At 48.9% G+C, this 18,104-nt stretch overlaps 1 protein-coding gene across 2 annotated transcripts in view; it reads right to left on the bottom strand.

Annotated features, from left to right (window-relative positions):
• Positions 1–1,363: 1,363 nt before the first annotated feature.
• Positions 1,364–18,104, bottom strand: part of nudt18 (nudix (nucleoside diphosphate linked moiety X)-type motif 18) — a 41,862-nt gene continuing 25,121 nt past the window's right edge. For both annotated transcript variants that reach the window (XM_085971234.1, XM_085971233.1), the window contains exons 2-5: positions 15,883–15,999; positions 15,114–15,267; positions 3,686–3,899; positions 1,364–2,007 (exon numbers count right to left, since the gene is read on the bottom strand). In XM_085971234.1, the coding sequence (XP_085827360.1) occupies positions 1,406–2,007; positions 3,686–3,899; positions 15,114–15,263 (966 nt within the window). In that variant the 5' untranslated portion in view covers positions 15,264–15,267; positions 15,883–15,999 and the 3' untranslated portion in view covers positions 1,364–1,405. The remainder of the gene's footprint in view (positions 2,008–3,685; positions 3,900–15,113; positions 15,268–15,882; positions 16,000–18,104) is intronic.

The raw sequence follows: 18,104 nt of genomic DNA, 5'->3' as shown, positions 1-18,104 counted from the left end.
CCCCTCCGTTGATGCAAAGGACCGCAACTGCATTTCCCGTGTGGCCAAATGATCAGATGTCCTGCACTGTCACACATCTGACCCCCTTCTAATTTCTCGGCCAAGATGAGTGCTTGTGCAGAACTATTCTTCTGGATGGGGAAAAAAAAACAGAATAGTTGGACAGTAGGTAATAAAGGAATGTACAGAAGAGGTTTCAGCTTGGTATTATAATTAGCATGCTTTACCAACATGATTTTTTCTTGCAGTGAATCTTTGGTGTGTTTCGCTCCGTATTCAGAAGTGCACTTTTTTTAGAAAAGGAATTTGCGACTTTAGAAGTTAAGCCTTTTTGTGCAAAAGGTTAGTTGCTTGAGCTACAGAATCTCGTAGCTGCCTTCGTCTAGCTCTTGTATTTCTTAAATCATACTTCCAGAGCACCCAATCTTTTTGTTATCCTGGTCAGTTCAGGTGCAGAAACCCATCAGTATTTCAGCCTCCAAGCCAAGGGAGTGGAAGTTGCAGGGTGGAGTTGGCTTGGAGTGTGCACGCGCTCCCTGTACATTGTGACATTGGCTTGCTGCCTTATCTGGGTGTAAGTGGAAAGCACCTTCCTGTGACAGGTCCACTGGTACCTGTCCCATTACTGAGCTAAAGTACGGTGTCAGTGAGGAACAATAACCAGCCCTTATCAGGATATTTTGTCTGTTTGTCAAAGCTGCCCACATGATAACTACAGTAAGTAGGCCCAGCACTCCGCACTTATCAACTCAACGTTGAAAGCCTATCTAGAGCGAAGTTTTGTCAAGGGACCTTAGCCAGTGGCCCCTGGCTTCGACCTCGCTCAACCGAATCCGCACAGGGCACGGACGCTGCGCCAACCTGCTCCACAAGTGGAAGAAGAGGGAGGACGTGAAGTGCGGCTGTGGCCCTGCATCCCAGACCTCGGAACACATCACATCAACCCGCCCAGTAAGATCTGTTGCGGGAGGCACCTCATTTCTCCACTCGGCCTCTCAGGAGGCCATCGAACGGATAGCCAAACTAGACGTCCCATTATAAGCTTTTCCCGTCATAGGAGACAAGAAGAATATCCAGCACGGCGCTCTGCTGATGTGAAGGTGGTTGGCATGTCCCAAGCTGTTATGTGTTGGTCTTTCCCCTAAGCTGAAGACAGAGTTCTAATACATGAGTTTTGTGCTTAGCACACTTGGATTGTGAAGTTGCTGAAGCGACACACCTCCAACTAACAGAGCCACCATTCTATGTATTTTTGTGTCCATCTTTTGGTCACGAGGATAATGGCAATGTTTCTGGTAAGTGGGCTAGCAGGGCTAGAACCCCTGCACTCTGATGATCACTTAATGGGCCAACACCAGCACAACAAAATTAAACCTGTCTTTATTCCATCATTTCCCATGACACTTTAATTCAAAAATGGCACAACAGAAGAAAATGACAACCTCTCTAACAATTGAATTTTTAAATCATCGTTATCTATTTTGTGCCAATCATACTTCACGCTGTTAACGTCTGGAGGGAACTGGCTGTATGTAGTTTCCATCGGGGCGACAGTGACCAACACATTGAAACAAACACCGTCTGTCTTCCCAGGGACTGATCCACTATGCTGCAGCCCCAAAATGCCATGGGTCTTCACCTTGACCTGTGAATCCCTCAAGGACTCCTTGGTCAGTCTGTAGATGGCCACCTCGATGCTGCAAGATAGGTCAGCCGAGGAGGAGCCGCAAGCCGTCACGGGGAAATGAGGATAGCCCTGATTGTTAGTCAAGATCCAGAGTTCGTTGCTTTTGTTGAGAAAGGCAGCCACTACCCTGTGGCACACAACTGAACAGGGCATCTCCACGGGAATAGTCACCGGATGAGAAGCTTTCTCCTTGTGTTTCACAGCAATTGAGATCAAATTTAAGATGTCCCTGGCTCTCAGTGGAAGAGGGGACACTCTGTCCCACCATCTCGCCTGCAAGGATTCTGCATTGCTCTCCGAGGTACTCTTCAAGTTTCCTCCTAAAAATTGAACAACATCACTTAATGCCAAATGCTCCAACAATTGAAGTACCCTCTAAAACACAAGCCCACCAAAATACAACATTATTATTGAAGCCATTTTAAGTGTCAGTCAATTGGAAAAACTCTCAACACTAATCTATGCTTAACAACGCCTATGAAAACGATGTCAATAATTTTAACAAAAAGCCAAGACAAGAATCATCTCTATAAAGCCTTATCTTATCAGAACCAAAGGAATGTCAGCATAAACAGACCACTATTTACAAAGATGGTGCGGACAATTGCTACCACATACAAAATTACCGACAAAACTACACTTTTCCACTCAGTTAGTAGTCAGTATTGAAGTTTGCAGACGACACAAAGCTGGGTGGGCGTGTGTGCTGTGAGGAGGATGCCAAGAAACTCCAGGATGATTTGGACAGGTTGGGTGATTGGGCAGAAGCATGGCAGATGCAATATAACGTGGATAAATGCGAGGTTATCCACTTTGGCGTCAAAAACAGGAAGGCAGATTATTATCTGAATGGCAATAGATTGGGAGAAGGGGAAGTGCAACGAGACCTGGGTGTCCTTGTGCACCAGTCGCTGAAGGTAAGCATGCAGGTGCAGCAGGCGGTTAAGAAGGCAAATGGTATGTTGGCCTTCGTAGCGAGAGGATTCGAGTACAGGAACAAGGATGTCTTGCTGCAGTTGTACAGGGCCTTGGTGAGACCACATCTTGAGTATTGTGTGCAGTTTTGGTCGCCTTATCTGAGGAAGGATGTTCTTGCCATGGAGGGAGTTCAGCGAAGATTCACCAGGCTGATACCTGGGATGGCAGGAATGACGTATGAGGAGAGATTGGGTCGATTGGGCTTACACTCGCTGGAGTTTAGAAGAATGAGAGGGGATCTCATTGAAACTTATAAAATTCTGACAGGACTGGACAGACTAAATGCAGGAAGGATGTTCCCGATGGCCGGGGAGTCCAGAACCAGGGGTCACAGTCTAAGGATAAGGGGTAAGCCATTTAGGACAGAAATGAGGAGGAATTTCTTCACCCAGAGAGTGGTCAACCTGTGGAATTCTCTACCACAGAAGGCAGTAGAGGCCAATTCATTAAATATATTCAAGAAGGAGTTGGATATATTTCTTAAGGCTAAAGGGATCAAGGGATATGGGGAGAAAGCAGGGACAGGGTACTGAGTTTGGATGATCAGCCATGATCACATTGGATGGCGGAGCAGGCTCGAGGGGCCGAATGGCCTACTCCTGCTCCTATCTTCTATGTTTCTATTCAATTTGCTACTCACTTAAAAAAATGAAAATCCATTGGCTGCTCAAACATCACAGAACCCGAGTCCCTAATATTCAACTCTTCTCAAAGAATTACTCAGCTTCCCCAATCAGACAAACCCTTTCCCAGCGACACGAATTGCCACCTGGTGTGTAGACTACAGTACCTGCAGCACATTACACCACACTTCTGCCTTAACACTACCACCACTATCCGAAAACATCGCCAGACACCAATCTCACATCCCTGAAATTTCCGTTTCAAAATTACCGCACTCACAATCTGTGCATTCCAAAAGAAACTTAATTCAGAACTGCGCTCGCTATCTTGCTCCCCATCCTCCTCATGCTCCAGCAACCGCCCCAGTTCCTCCTAAAAAAAAAGAGAAAGGCAAACCGGTAACTCTGGCCAGGAAAACGAAACGGATCCACCGCGGGCCTCTCTCCTCCACGCTCAGCAGGGTGTAGGGCTCGCACTCCAAACCCGTTTCTTCTTCAACCTCTCTCTTCATGGCTTCGACAATCGTTTCATTTTGTTCCATCCTCCCTGCCGGCAGGTACCACTTGCCATAACATTCCTGCTTTGCCTCCTGCATCATCACCACTTCTTTCTGCGCAGTTAAATAAGAAAAAAAAAGTCAGTCACACAGTCTGTAAATTTAAGTCTTTACAGGGGGAAAAAAAACAGGGTCCACTCCTCAATGTGATCCTCAACCAAACAACTACAACTTTGCCTTCATCAGCACATAGCTAGACTTTCCTAAATCCTACACACCAACTTGGCAGGACAGAGAGGTCGCGGGAGTAAGCAGAATCTAACCAGGCGGTTAAGAAGGCAAATTATATGTTGGCCTTCGTAGCGAGAGGATTCGAGTACAGGAACAAGGATGTCTTGCTGCAGTTGTACAGGGTCTTGGTGAGACCACATCTTGAGTATTGTGTGCAGTTTTGGTCGCCTTATCTGAGGAAGGATGTTCTTGCCATGGAAGGAGTGCAGTGAAGATTCACCAGGCTGATATCTGGGATGGCAGGAATGACGTATGAGGAGAGATTGGGTCGATTGGGCTTGTACTCGCTGGAGTTTAGAAGAATGAGAGGGGATCTCATTGAAACTTATAAAATTTTAACAGGACTAGACAGACTAGATGCAGGAAGGATGTTCCCGATGGTTGGGGAGTCCAGAACCAGGGGTCACAGTCTAAGGATAAGGGGTAAGCCATTTAGGACAGAGATGAGGAGGAATTTCTTTACCCAGAGAGTGGTGAACCTGTGGAATTCTCTACCACAGAAGGCAGTAGAGGCCAATTCATTAAATATATTCAAGAAGGAGTTGGATATATTTCTTAAGGATAAAGGGATCAAGGGATATGGAGAGAAGGCAGGAACGGGGTACTGAATTTGGATGATCAGCCATGATCTCATTAAATGGCGGAGCAGGCTCGAGTGGCCAAATGGCCTACTCCTGCTCCTATCTTCTATGTTCTATGTTTCTATCACTTCCAGACCTTTGAATCTCAGCCACAACCCAACTCAGTCATCTACCCAAAAAAAGGGAACATGTACACACAATGGTCAGCATGTTTGTTGAATACCAATGCGCCAAACACCAGTAAAGAAAGCAGAACAAAGATGTTGGAATCTTTGATGAAAAATGACTTCAATATTAGTTCATTACCTGCCTTCCAAATTCGGTTCAGCTGCGACACCCTTCATGGTCGAACAGCCTACTGACAATCATTGCCCGAGGTGCATACATTAAAGAAAGGTAATCTTTAAGGTTAAAGATACCTGGTCATGGCAGTGGAGGACTGCCAGCTCCTTTGCAATTGTACCACAGCATCAATCAGTGCCCTGGAGACAAATTTTGGATAAAAATAACAAAACCACTACAACGCCAGTTAGCTACGCTCCTCGGAGTCTCTCAATATTTCGGGGCAGCCCCTTTGCCCTTTGCCTTTCTAACGGAAGGGACCGTTCCCTCTGCAACACCCTGGTCCACTCTTCCATCACCCCCTCCCATTCCCACGGCACCCTTCCGTGCAAGCGCAGGAGATGCAACACCTACCTGTTTTTTTTTTTACCTCCTCCCTTCCCACTGTCCAGGGCCCCCAAACACACCTTCCAGGTGAAACAGCGATTTACTTGTACTTCCTGCAATTTAGTATACTGTATTCGCTGCTCACGATGCGGTCTCCTCTACATTGGGGAGACCAAACACAGATTGGGTGACCGCTTTGCGGAACACCTCCGTTCAGTCCGTAAGGGTAACCCCGAGCTTCCGGTCGCCTGTGATGTGCCTCAATAATTCCGAGACTCGAAGTTAGCAGAACAAAAACAAGGCTTTTATTAACTTAGAACGTAACACGTAAGCGAGAGAGATGTCATCCTTCTGGAGACTGAGGCCAGACTGAACTAGCTTACAAATGGGGCCAGGTATGGGCGGAGCCCTACACACAGCACATTCCAGCACATTCCAGTATACAATACAGCACATTCCAGTACACAATACAATGAGGTCTGGGGGAAGGGAAATGACACTGAAACCGATCTCAGTCACAGGCAGTGATGAATGGAAATATTTCATCACATTCACCCCTTCTATAGATTTAGTCTGTTCGGGGGTTTGATAGTCCTCTGCGACCGACGTGGCTGTTGCGGTGCCGCGGGTGTCGGCTGGGTGTCCCCAGTAGCCTCCTGGGTCTCTGCCGGGGGTGCCGCCAGGGTTGTTGAAGGGGTAGTTGGTGGGGGTGCCGTTGGTCGGTGTTCTTCCGGGGGTGATGAAGGAGTAGTGGGTGGGTAAGAGTTGCTGTGATCGTCGTTGCCGCTATTGCCGTGGTTGTTGTCGATGCCGGCTGGGGCGACGTCTTTTATGGACACGGTGTCCTCCCTTCCGTCGGCGTGCCGGACATATGCGTATTGGGGGTTGGCGTGGAGTAGGTGTACTGGCTCCACGAGAGGGTCCGTCTTGTGGCCCCTCACATGCCTTCGCACAAGTACCGGACCTGGGGTGGAGAGCCATGACGGCATGGATACGCCTGAGGTGGATTTCCGGGGAAAGACAAACATTCGTTCATGAGGCGTGGTATTAGTGGCCGTGCACAATAGCGACCGTATCGAATGGAGCACATCCGAGAGGACTTCCTGCCAGCGGGAGATAGGGAGGCCCTTGGTCCTTAGAGCTAGAGTGACTGCTTTCCATACTGTCCCGTTCTCTCGCTACACTTGGCCGTTACCCCGGGGGTTGTAGCTGGTGGTACGGCTCGTGGCGATCCCCCTGGACAGCATGTACTGGCGTAGCTCTTCACTCATGAAGGACGCCTCCCTATCCGTATGGATGTAGCTCGGCATACCGAACAGGCAGAACAGGCTGTTGAGGCATTTAATGACCGTGGCGCTGGTCATGTCTGGGCAGGGGAAGGCGAATGGGAACCGGGAGTATTCGTCCACAATGTTCAGGAAGTAAACATTGTGGTCGACGGACGGGAGGGGGCCCTTGAAATCTAAGCTGAGCCGCTCAAAGGGCCGTGTAGCTTTGATTAAGTGGGCTCTATCTGGGCGGTAGAACCGAGGCTTGCACTCAGCGCAAGTGCGGCAGTTCCTGGTCAGGGACCGAACTTCCTCAATCGAGTAGGGTAAGTTACGGGACTTTATGAAGTGGAACAGCCGCGTGACCCCTGGGTGGCAGAGGTCATTGTGGAGGGTCTGTAGCCGATCCCCGGTGGCGCTGGCACACATCCCTCGTGAGAGGGCGTCAGGGGATTCGTTAAGGGCCCCTGGCCGGTAAATGATGTCGTACTCGAAGGTGGAGAGCTCGATCCACCACCTAAGAATCTTATCATTTTTAATCTTCCCCCTCTGTTTATTATTGAACATAAACGCTACCGACCGCTGGTCGGTAAGTAGGGTGAAGCGTTTGCCGGCTAGGTAGTGGCGCCAGTGGCGCACTGCCTCCACGATGGCTTGGGCCTCCTTTTCCACGGAGGAGTGTCTGATCTCGGGCCCTTGGAGGGTCCTCGAGAAGAAAGCTACGGGCCGCCCCGCCTGGTTGAGGGTGGCCGCCAAGGCGAAGTCAGACGCATCACTTTCCACTTGAAATGGAGTGTTCTCGTCCACTGCCTGTAGCGTGGCCCGCTCAATATCCTGCTTAATGCTTTTGAAGGCGGCGTGGGCCTCAGCAGAGAGCGGGAAAGAGGATGCTTTCAAGAGGGGGGCGGGCTTTGTCGGAGTAGTTGGGGACCCATTGGGAATAATAAGAAAATAACCCCAGGCACCTTTTCAGGGCTTTGGGAGTGTTGGGCAGGGGCAGCTCCCGTAGGGGGCGCAATCGGTCGGGGTCTGGTCCGATTTCCCCATTCTCCACCACGCTGCCTAGTATGCAGAGGCACGTGGTGTTGTAAACGCACTTGTCCTCGTTGTAGGTGAGGTTGAGTTTTTGTGCGGTTTTCAGGAACCTCTCGAGGTTCGAGTCGTGATCCTGCTGGTTGTGACCGCAGATGGTGACGTTGTCGAGGTAGGGGAAGGTTGCCTGCAAGTCGACCATGCGGTCCATCTCCCTCTGGAAGACCGAGACCCCATTCGTCACCCCAAAGGGGACTCTGAGGAATTGGTAGAGGCGTTCGTTCGCCTCGAAGGCGGAGTACGGGCGGTCCTCTGGTCTGATAGGGAGCTGGTGGTACACTGACTTGAGGTCGATGGTGGAGAACACCCGGTATTGGGCGATTTGGTTCACCATTTCTGATATGCGGGGTAGCGGGTAGGCGTCTAGTAGGGTGTACCTGTTGATCGTTTGACTATAGTCGATCACCATCCGTTTCTTCTCGCTACCCCTTACCACTACCACTTGGGCGCGCCACGGGCTGTTGCTGCGTTCAATAATGCGCTCTTTCAGGAGCCTGTCTACCTCGGTCGCGATAAACCGCCTGTCCTCCCAGCTGTACCTCCTGCTTTTGGTCGCTATTGGCCGGCAGTTAGGGGTAAGGTTCGCGAATAGCGAAGGCAGCTTTACCTTCAGGGTAGCCAGACCGCACACTGTGAGGGGCGGCTGGGACCCACCGTGCTTGAGCGTGATGCTTTGGTGGTTGCACTGGAAATCCAGGCCCAAGATCACGCTCGCACATAGGTTCTTCATGATTAATACTTTAAAATTATCATATACAGTTCCGTTAACGCACAATTGTACCGTGCAGTAACCCAGAATGGTCGATGTCTGGGTTTTGTCAGCCATAGAGATGGTACCCTGAGTAGGGACCACCTTTAGGGAGAGTTGTTGTGCCAGTTCTGGATGGATAAAGCTCTCCGTGCTTCCACTGTCAATTAAGCATTTCACCCGGCACCCGTTTACCTCGATGTCCACCATTGATCTGGATAGCGGGTGCGGCCTGGTCTGGTCCACTGTGACCGATGCCACTGTAGGGCCCTGATCGATACAAGATGGCGTCCACGCTGTCTGCTCACAAGATGGCGGACCCCACGAGGTCGGGCAAGATGGCGTCCAAGATGGCCGCTCCCACGGTGCACACGCGGCGGTGGCGGGTTTTCCGGCGGTTGGTTTTCCGGCGGGGTTCCCTCTGCACACCTTCCCGAAGTGCCCCTTCTTACCGCACTTAAAGCAGGTGGTGCCTTTCGCCGGGCACAGGTTTCTGGTGTGCTTTGGCTGCCCGCAGAAGTAGCAGTTGGGTCCCTGACGTGTCGCAGCTGTCGTAGGGCTTCTGGGGGGAGAGCGGGGCCCAGCCGGTGTCGGGCTGTCGGGCGGGGAAGATGCCTTCCAAGATGGCGGCGCCCTCGGTGCACACGTGGCGGCGTGGACGGCGCGGGCTGAAGAGTAGGCGTCCGAGTTTCTCTGGGCCACATCCAGGGATCGCGCGGTGTCCGCAGCCTGTTTCAGGTCCAACCCCGTTTTTTCCAGCAGTCTTTGCCGGATGTAAGTGGAGCTGAGGCCTGTGATGAAGGCATCGCGAACAAGCTCGTCAGTGTACACTGCGGCTTTTACATCTCGGCACTTGCAGTCTTTGCCAAGCATTTTCAGGGTGCTTAGGAACTCCTCCACCGATTCCCCAGGTCGCTGTGCGCGGGTGGCGAGCAGGTGCCTAGCATACACCTCATTCGTAGGCTGCTGGTAATGCGCCTTTAAGATGTCGCAGGCGGCCAGGTACGTCTCGGCGTCTTGGATGAGGGGGTAAACCCGGTGGCTTACCCAATTCCGCAGAATTCCGAGTCTCATCCTCGCAGCGTCCGTAGCGTCTTTGACGGCTGCGGAATTGTCCAGGAAGAATTCCATACACTCAAACCAGTGTCCGAAGCGTGCTGATCCAAATCCAAACGTTCGGGTTTCAGGAGTTGATCCATAGTGTTGAAAAATAAGTTAATAAAATTGATGTGCCTCAATAATTCCGAGACTCGAAGTTAGCAGAACAAAAACAAGGCTTTTATTAACTTAGAACGTAACACGTAAGCGAGAGAGATGTCATCCTTCTGGAGACTGAGGCCAGACTGAACTAGCTTACAAACGGGGCCAGGTATGGGCGGAGCCCTACACACAGCACATTCCAGCACATTCCAGTATACAATACAGCACATTCCAGTACACAATACAATGAGGTCTGGGGGAAGGGAAATGACACTGAAACCGATCTCAGTCACAGGCAGTGATGAATGGAAATATTTCATCACAGCCTGTCATTTTAATTCACCGCTCCACTCCCACTCTGACCTCTCCGTCCTCGGTCTCTTACACTGTTCCACTGAAGCTCAATGTAAGCTCGAGGAACAGCACCTCATCTTTCGATTAGACACTTTACAGCCCTCTGGAGTCAACATCAGGTTCAACAATTTCAGACCATAACCTCTGCCCCTATTTTTTCAGACAGCAGCTGTTGATGATTCTGCTATTCCCATTTACACCTCCTCTAGACCCAACGTTCGTTTCTTTACTTGTCCCATTACCACCCCCTTACGCCTTGCACAATCGTCCCTTTTGTCATTTAATCTCTCCTGCCTTCCACCCTATCACAGACCTTCCCTTTTGTTCTCTCCCCCCCCTCCCCCTGCCTCTGCACTTGCTTAAAGCCTCTTACATCTCTTAACTTTTTCCAGTTCTGATAAAAGGTCTGGAACGTTAACTCTGTTTCTCTCTTCACAGATGCTGCCTGACCTGCTGCCTATTTCCAGCATTTTCTGTTTTTATTTGAGATTTCCAGCATCTGCAGTATTTTAATTTTGTGTTAGCCTTACTTTCCTCTTTGCAGATGCTCGCTTGTATTTTCACCATTTGGCTCTTAGCTTAAGTCTTTTTATCTCACTTATTTTCAATAGTGTAGTATTGCACGTGACAAACTAAAGCTGTTTAAGAACAGTCAGCTTCTAAGAAACACAACTATTAATCAGTACAATGCACAAGGAGCATTAATGGCAAACATCACTACTTTTTTGGCAATATTTCCCTCTCCTTATTACAAAATCACAACTGCAAGGTCTGCCCTATAGCTAACAGGACCTGCCTTGTGCTTTTTAAAAACCTTTTCACTGATGATGATGTTGGAATATCTGGGGTTTTTTCACCTCTCCCAGGAGATCATGTGGTTTCGGGTGGGATACACAAGGTGTCGCAAATGGGGGGGACAGGTTGGATGGACCAGAGAGTCTTGACCTGTCTGTCATTGTTCGTAAGTTCGGAACATCAGGCAGCAGTCTTTCACCTCTTGACGTGTTTTTAAATAAAAAACTTTTTTAAAAGACTGGCTCTTTCCGACATGATTCAGCACACATTTGTGCTGTGACATTTAATCTGATTCACGTTAGCGAAGCTTCGCCTAGCGTTTCCAATGTTTAATCCGACTCCCTTATCATGTCAAGATAACAGATGGCAATATAAACATGAGCAGCCGGTGCACAGAGGCTGATCCCCTGAAAACTGAATTAAACAAGTGCCGGTTGTAAAGGCAGCTTTTAACTCTCTATACACCCCGAGCCTGTCCAAACCTTTTACACGGTGTCTTTTTCTGGGGAGTGTCTTCTGATATTCGGTTCACACTACTGGGCACAATACCAAGGACCGTTTACCAACTAATTGGCGACCCATCACCTCCTGCCTTTCTCTCGCTGTTGCTGTCGTTCTGGTCTCTATTTTACCAAATACTCCGATTGTCAGTGATTCCCTTCAGTCTTCCTTTTGCTTCCTCTTAAACTGCACGATACAACTTGCTACATACATGCTGTTCCTCCTGCACATATCCTCGTGGTGTTAAAATCCAGACTCTGATCAGTTTGCTGCTCCAATATAGAAACATAGAAGATAGGAGCAGGAGTAGGCCATTCGGCCCCTCGAGCCTGCTCCGCCATTCAATGAGATCATGGCTGATCATCCAAATTCAGTACCCTGTCCCTGCCTTCTCCCCATATCCCTTGATCCCTTTAGCCTTAAGAAATATATCTAACTCCTTCTTGAATATATTTAATGAATTGGCCTCAACTGCCTTCTGTGGCAGAGAATTCCACAGGTTCACCACTCTCTGGGTGAAGAAATTCCTCCTCATCTCTGTCCTAAATGGCTTACCCCTTATCTTTAGACTGTGACCCCTGGTTCTGGACTCCCCCGCCATCGGGAACATCCTTCCTGCATCTAGTCTGTCCAGTCCTGTCAGAATTTTATAAGTTTCAATGAGATCCCCTCTCATTCTTCTAAACTCCAGCGAGTATAAGCCTAATCGACCAATATGTTCTGTCCTGGACTTCAGAATGGCAACTCCTTACCTTCCGCAGCCGCCTCTTCCTCCCACAATCCACCAAACTTGCCGTCACCTAATCACTACTCCCCGATTCACCTCATCTTCTCCAGTAACTATTTTTCAACCTCTGTGATGTTCTTAACTTTGCTCGTCACCTTGGTTTCTCCAAACTAAAGAGACTACCCTCGGCCCCTATCACATATATATTTTCTTCCTTTTTTTTATCCACAATTCTTGTTTGGCCTTTTTTTTTCTTCTTCCCTCCCACATGGCAGCTGTCCTTCATTCTGCCAGCGCAATTCACACCATCTAGAGCCATCCTTTGTTCCTTAACCTGTCCCAGTACCACCTCCTCTCGCCTTGAGTATCTCTCAATGTCTCTCAACCTCTCCTGATTTCTATCCTATCACTGACCTTCCCTTTTGTTCTTTCATCCCCTCCCCCTTTTCCCAGCCCCGAAACCTGCTTTCCATTTCCTGCTTTTTTCCAGTTCTGACGAAAGGTCATCGACCTGAAACGTTAACTCCGTTTCTCTCTCTCCACGGATGCTGCCCTGGCCTGCTGAGTTTTTCCAGCGTTTTCTGTTGGTATTTCAGATTTCCAGCATCCGCAGTGTTTTGCTATCGTAAAGAGACTACCATCAGTTCAGTGCTCTGTTCCTGGCACACAAGCAGACTCTGGAGTAACAGCGCTTCAACTCAACAAATGCAAGCCTTCAATAAGCAACGGAATTCTCTCAGAGCACCGCAGCTTTCCGCCACTTGCTGCATCCAGGTGCAAAGGAACTTTGTCGCCTTGGAATTGTGTGGCAGCCGTGGCTCACTCTCACCTCTGAATCAGAAGGTTGTGGGTTCAAGTCCCACTCCAGAGACTTGAGCACAAAAACCTAGGCTGACACTCCAGTGCAGTGCTGAGGGAGTGCTGCACTGTCGGAAGCGCTGTCTTTCGGACATGATGTTAAACCGAGGCCCCCTCTGGCCTCTCAGGTAGACGGAAAAGATCCCATGGCACAGATTTCAAAGCAGAGCAGAGGAATTCTCCCCGGTGTCCTGGTCAATATTTATCCCTCAACCAACATCACTAAAAAACACATCATCACATTGCTATTTGTGGGAAGCTTGCTGTGCAAATTGGCTGCTGCGTTTCCTATATTACAACAGTGACTACACTTCAAAAAGTAATTCATTGGCTGTAAAGCGCTTTGGGACGTCCTGAGGTCGTGAAAGGCGCTATAGAAATGCAAGTCTTTCTTTTCTTTTTGGAAACTGAACTTTCCCCACACATCGTTGGTAGATTTTTAAAGCCTTCCTAATTGCTTGCTGTACCGGCATGTTAACTTTCAGTGATTCGTGTACAAGGACACCCAGGTCCCTCGGAACACCAACATTTCCCAATCCCTCGCCATTTAAAAATATTCTGCTTTTCCATTCTTCCTACCAGAGTGGATAATTTCACATTTCTTCCACATTATACTGAATCTGCCACCTTCTTGCCCAATCACTTAACCGGTCTATATCCCATTCCAGCCTTTCTGCGTCCTCACAGCTTACTTTCCCACCTAGCTTTGTATCGTAAGCAAACTTGGATATATTACACTCGGCCCCCTCATCTAAGTCATTGATATAGATTGTAAATTATTGAGGCCCAAGTACGGATCCTTGCGGTACCCCACTAGTTACACCATCCCGAAAATTACCTGTTTATTTCTACTCTCTGTTTTCTGTCCTTTAACCAATCCTCAATCCATGCTAATAAATTACCCCCAATCCCATGAGCCTTAATCTTGTGTATCAACCTCTTGTTTGGCACCTTATCGAATGTCTTCTGAAAATCCAAATATACTACAGCCACTGGTTCGCCCTACTGGATTCTTTAGAAGGCAGAACCAGCTCCCACCGTTTACCTTACTGGTACAGGAGGCCTCAATCTGACGTGATTCATTGACCCACATTTTAATGGGTGTATGATTTTATTCTGGTTCCCCGAACATCGAGCAACTTCCACAATGAGGGGCAGAAGTGTTCTGGTGTAAACGGCCAGGACTATGCTTTGGCCAATCACACAGACTGAAGCAAAGCACAGCAACTATGACGTCTGCTCCCGCCTCATCTGAAACCAGACGGCACAAAGATGAAAATCTGGAATGAGATCCCAGTCTACTTACTGACCCACACAATCAGACTGATACCTGGGATGGCAGGAATGACGTATGAGGAGAGATTGGGTCGATTGGGCTTATATTCGCTGGAGTTTAGAAGAATGAGAGGGGATCTCATTGAAACTTATAAAATTCTAACAGGGGACTAGACAGACTAGATGCAGGAAGGATGTTCCCGATGGCGGGGGAGTCCAGAACCAGAGGTCACAGTCTAAAGATAAGGGGTAAGCCATTTTGGACAGAGATGAGGAGGAATTTCTTCACCCAGAGAGTGGTGAGCCTGTGGAATTCTCTACCACACAAGGCAGTTGAGGCCAATTCATTAAATATATTCAAGAAGGAGTTGGATATATTTCTTAAGGCTACAGGGATCAAGGGATATGGGGAGAAGGCAGGGACAGGGTACTGAATTTGGATGATCAGCCATGATCTCATTGAATGGCGGAGCAGGCTTGAGGGGCCGAATGGCCTACTCCTGCTCCTATCTTCTATGTTTCTATGTCTCAGCTCCTGCACCGTTGAGCAGTAGAAAGAGCAAGAGCAACGTTTTTAATCACCTTCATGGTTCTTCTGTTCCCCCACCCCGTTACTCACCACAAAACAACAATGTAAAAAAAAAAAATCCCTCGAGAAGCAAGAAGGAAAATGGACGATGAGTCAAGACGGGAACTATCTGGAGGGGTGACTGAAAGCTTGGTCTAACAGATAGGTTTTGAGAAAGTTTTTAAAAGCAGAAGATACAGTGACAACATCCACACTGTATTCTATGTTAAGCAAAAGCCCTTCAGCTGGAGCAGTGAAATGGCGCAACACCTCTTTACATCAGCTAGCTGCACCTCAACAGGAAAGGAGGCCCAAGCACCACACAATTCTGGGCCATCGTCCGATCAGGCCTGATTCTAGCAGGTCTGAAGGCCAGGGCAAAACAGTGACTCTCCTCTTACCTGCTCGTTGAGGATGACTGCAGCGACAATGTAGCAAACTGTTTTCCGCACAGTTACCGGCATCACTTCACCCAGGGGCGAGTCGTACCCCTGCACCTCCACGCCCCCTCCTTTCAGAAGGAGCGCCAGTTGATTTTCAACCAAGTCCATATCTCTGTTCATAAAAAGATGTGTTTCAACAAATTCTTTTACACAGACCAGCTGAACACATTAAAATAATTTTTTTTTTAAACTTGTAATTCTGCTGCGAGGTTTAGGATAATACAGGAAACTTTGGTTTATCCGGAGGTTGTATGTCCGGAAACCTCGATCTAACGGCAGAAATCAGCAGCCGTTTTGGTTAGGTTTTTTTTCTTCTCCTAGCATTTTTTTTTTAACAGTCAGGCTCTGGAAAGCGTCTCTGTAGCTTAGCAACAGCTGCAGAGACACTTCCAAGGTACCGGCCGAGTGTTTACAAGCTGTTGCTAAGCAACAGTGTTTGTTGTCAGATACGGAGATGAAAACCTCCGTATCCGTCAACATTAGCGCTGGTCTATCCGGAAGTTTTGATAGATCGGCAGCAGCTCGGTCCCGTCGGTGCCGGATATCGCGAAGTTTCCTGTAGAACTATTACATACACTGAAGGAAACACAAATAGGCATATTAAAAATATATAACATGCTGCATTAAGAAACAACCTTAGTTCCTCAATGGGCGAGTAACTGAAGGAACTACCTGTCGTAGTGCAAAGCCATACAGACCCGAAGGTTAGATAACTGTTCAGAGTTACCTGATCTCAGATGGGGCATCAGTTTGGTGCTACAATTGGACTCAGTGCCTCTATTCCAGAGAGGGAAAATTCCAACAGGATTCCTGCTCCTTATCGCTATCCAACAAGTGTCAGCGCCTTTAGAAGAGGAGAGAAGAGAATTAGGATTTTTTTTAAAACCCAACCCAACAAATCTGAGAGAGCAGTGGCCTTGGTCTAAAGTCTCATCCGAAAGATGGCACCTCTGGCAGTGCAGCACTCCCTCAGTACTGCCCCTCTGACAGTAGAGTGCTCCCTCAGTACTGCCCCTCTGACAGTGCAGCACTCCCTCAGTACTGCCCCTCCGACAGTGCAGCACACCCTCAGTACTGACCCTCCGACAGTGCAGCGCTCTCTCAGTACTGCCCCTCCGACAGTGCAGCGCTCCCTCAGTACTTCCCCTCCGACAGTGCAGAACTCCTTCAGTACTGCCACTCCGACAGTGCAGCACACCCTCAGTACTGACCCTCCAACAGTGCAGCGCTCTCTCAGTACTGCCCCTCCGACAGTGCAGCACTCCCTCAGTACTGCCACTCCAATAGTGCAGCGCTCCCTCAGTACTGATCCCCCGACAGTGCAGCACTCCCTCAGTACTGCCACTCCAACAGTGCAACTCTCCCTCAGTACTGCCCCTTTGGCAGTGCAGCGCTCCCTCAGTACTGCGCCTCCAACAGAGCAGTGCTCCCTCAGTACTGCCCCTCCGACAGTGCAGCACTCTCTCAGTACTGCCCCTCCGACAGTGCAGCGCTCCCTCAGTACTTCCCCTCCGACAGTGCAGCACTCCCTCAGTACTGCCACTCCGACAGTGCAGCACACCCTCAGTACTGACCCTCCAACAGTGCAGCGCTCTCTCAGTACTGCCCCTCCGACAGTGCAGCACTCCCTCAGTACTGCCACTCCGATAGTGCAGCGCCCCCTCAGTACTTCCCCTCCGACAGTGCAGCACTCCCTCAGTACTGCCACTCCGACAGTGCAATGCTCCCTCAGTACTGATCCCCCGACAGTGCAGCACTCCCTCAGTACTGCCACTCCGACAGTGCAACGCTCCCTCAGTACTGATCCCCCGACAGTGCAGCACTCCCTCAGTACTGCCACTCCGACAGTGCAACTCTCCCTCAGTACTGCCCCTATGGCAGTGCAGCGCTCCCTCAGTACTGCGCCTCCAACACAGCAGTGCTCCCTCAGCACTGCACTGGAGTGTCAGCCTAGATTTTTGTGCTCAATTCTCTGGAGTGGGACTTGAACCCACAACCTTCTGCCTCAGTTTTTTGATGAGGTAACAGAGAGGGTAATGCGGTTGATGTGGTGTACATGGATTTCCAAAAGGCATTTGATAAAGTGCCACATAATAGGCTTGCCAGCAAAGTTGAAGCCCATGAAATAAAAGGGACAGTGGCAGCATGGATACAGAATTGGCTAAGTGACAGGAAACAGAGAGCAGTGGTGATCGGTTGTTTTTCGGACTGGTACTAGGATCACTGCTTTTCTTGATATATATTAATGACTTGTCTTGGGTGTACAGGGCACGATTTCAAAATTTGCAGATGGCAAAAAACTTGGAAGTATAGTGAACAGTGAGGAGGATAGTGATAGACTTCAAGAAGCCATAGACAGGCTGGTGGAATGGGCGGACACGTGGAAGATGAAATTTAATGTAGAAAAGTGCGAAGTGATACATTTTGGTAGGAAGAACGAGGAGAGGCAATATAAACTAAAGGATACAATCCTAAAGGGGGATGCATGAACAGAGAGACCTGGGTGTATATGTGCCCAAATCGTTGAAGGTGGCAGGGCACGTTGAGAAAGCGGTTAAAAAAGCATACGGGATACTGGGCTTCATAAATAGAGGCATAGAGTACAGAAGCAAGGAAGTTATGATGAACCTTTATAAAACATTGGTTCGGCCACAACTGGAGTATTGTGTCCAATTCTGGGCACCGCACTTTTGGAAGGATGTGAAGACCTTGGGTGCAGAAAAGATTTACGAGAATGGTTCCAGGGATGAGGGACTTCAGTTATGTGGACAGACTGGAGAAGCTGGAGTTGTTCTCCTTGGAGCAGAGAAGGTTGAGAGGAGATTTGATAGAGGTATTCAAAATCATGAGGGGTCTAGACAGAGTAGATAGATAGAAACTGTTCCCATTTGCGGAAGGGTCGAGAACCAGAGGACACAGATTTAAGGTGATTGGCAAAAGAACCAAAGG

Source organism: Somniosus microcephalus, chromosome 30 (genome assembly GCF_052327205.1).
Source record: "Somniosus microcephalus isolate GS21.2 chromosome 30, FLI_Smic_1.0, whole genome shotgun sequence".
In the NCBI taxonomy this organism is placed as follows: domain Eukaryota; kingdom Metazoa; phylum Chordata; class Chondrichthyes; order Squaliformes; family Somniosidae; genus Somniosus; species Somniosus microcephalus.
Note: the sequence above shows the minus strand (reverse complement) of the source record. Positions and strands in the feature narration are given on the sequence as shown.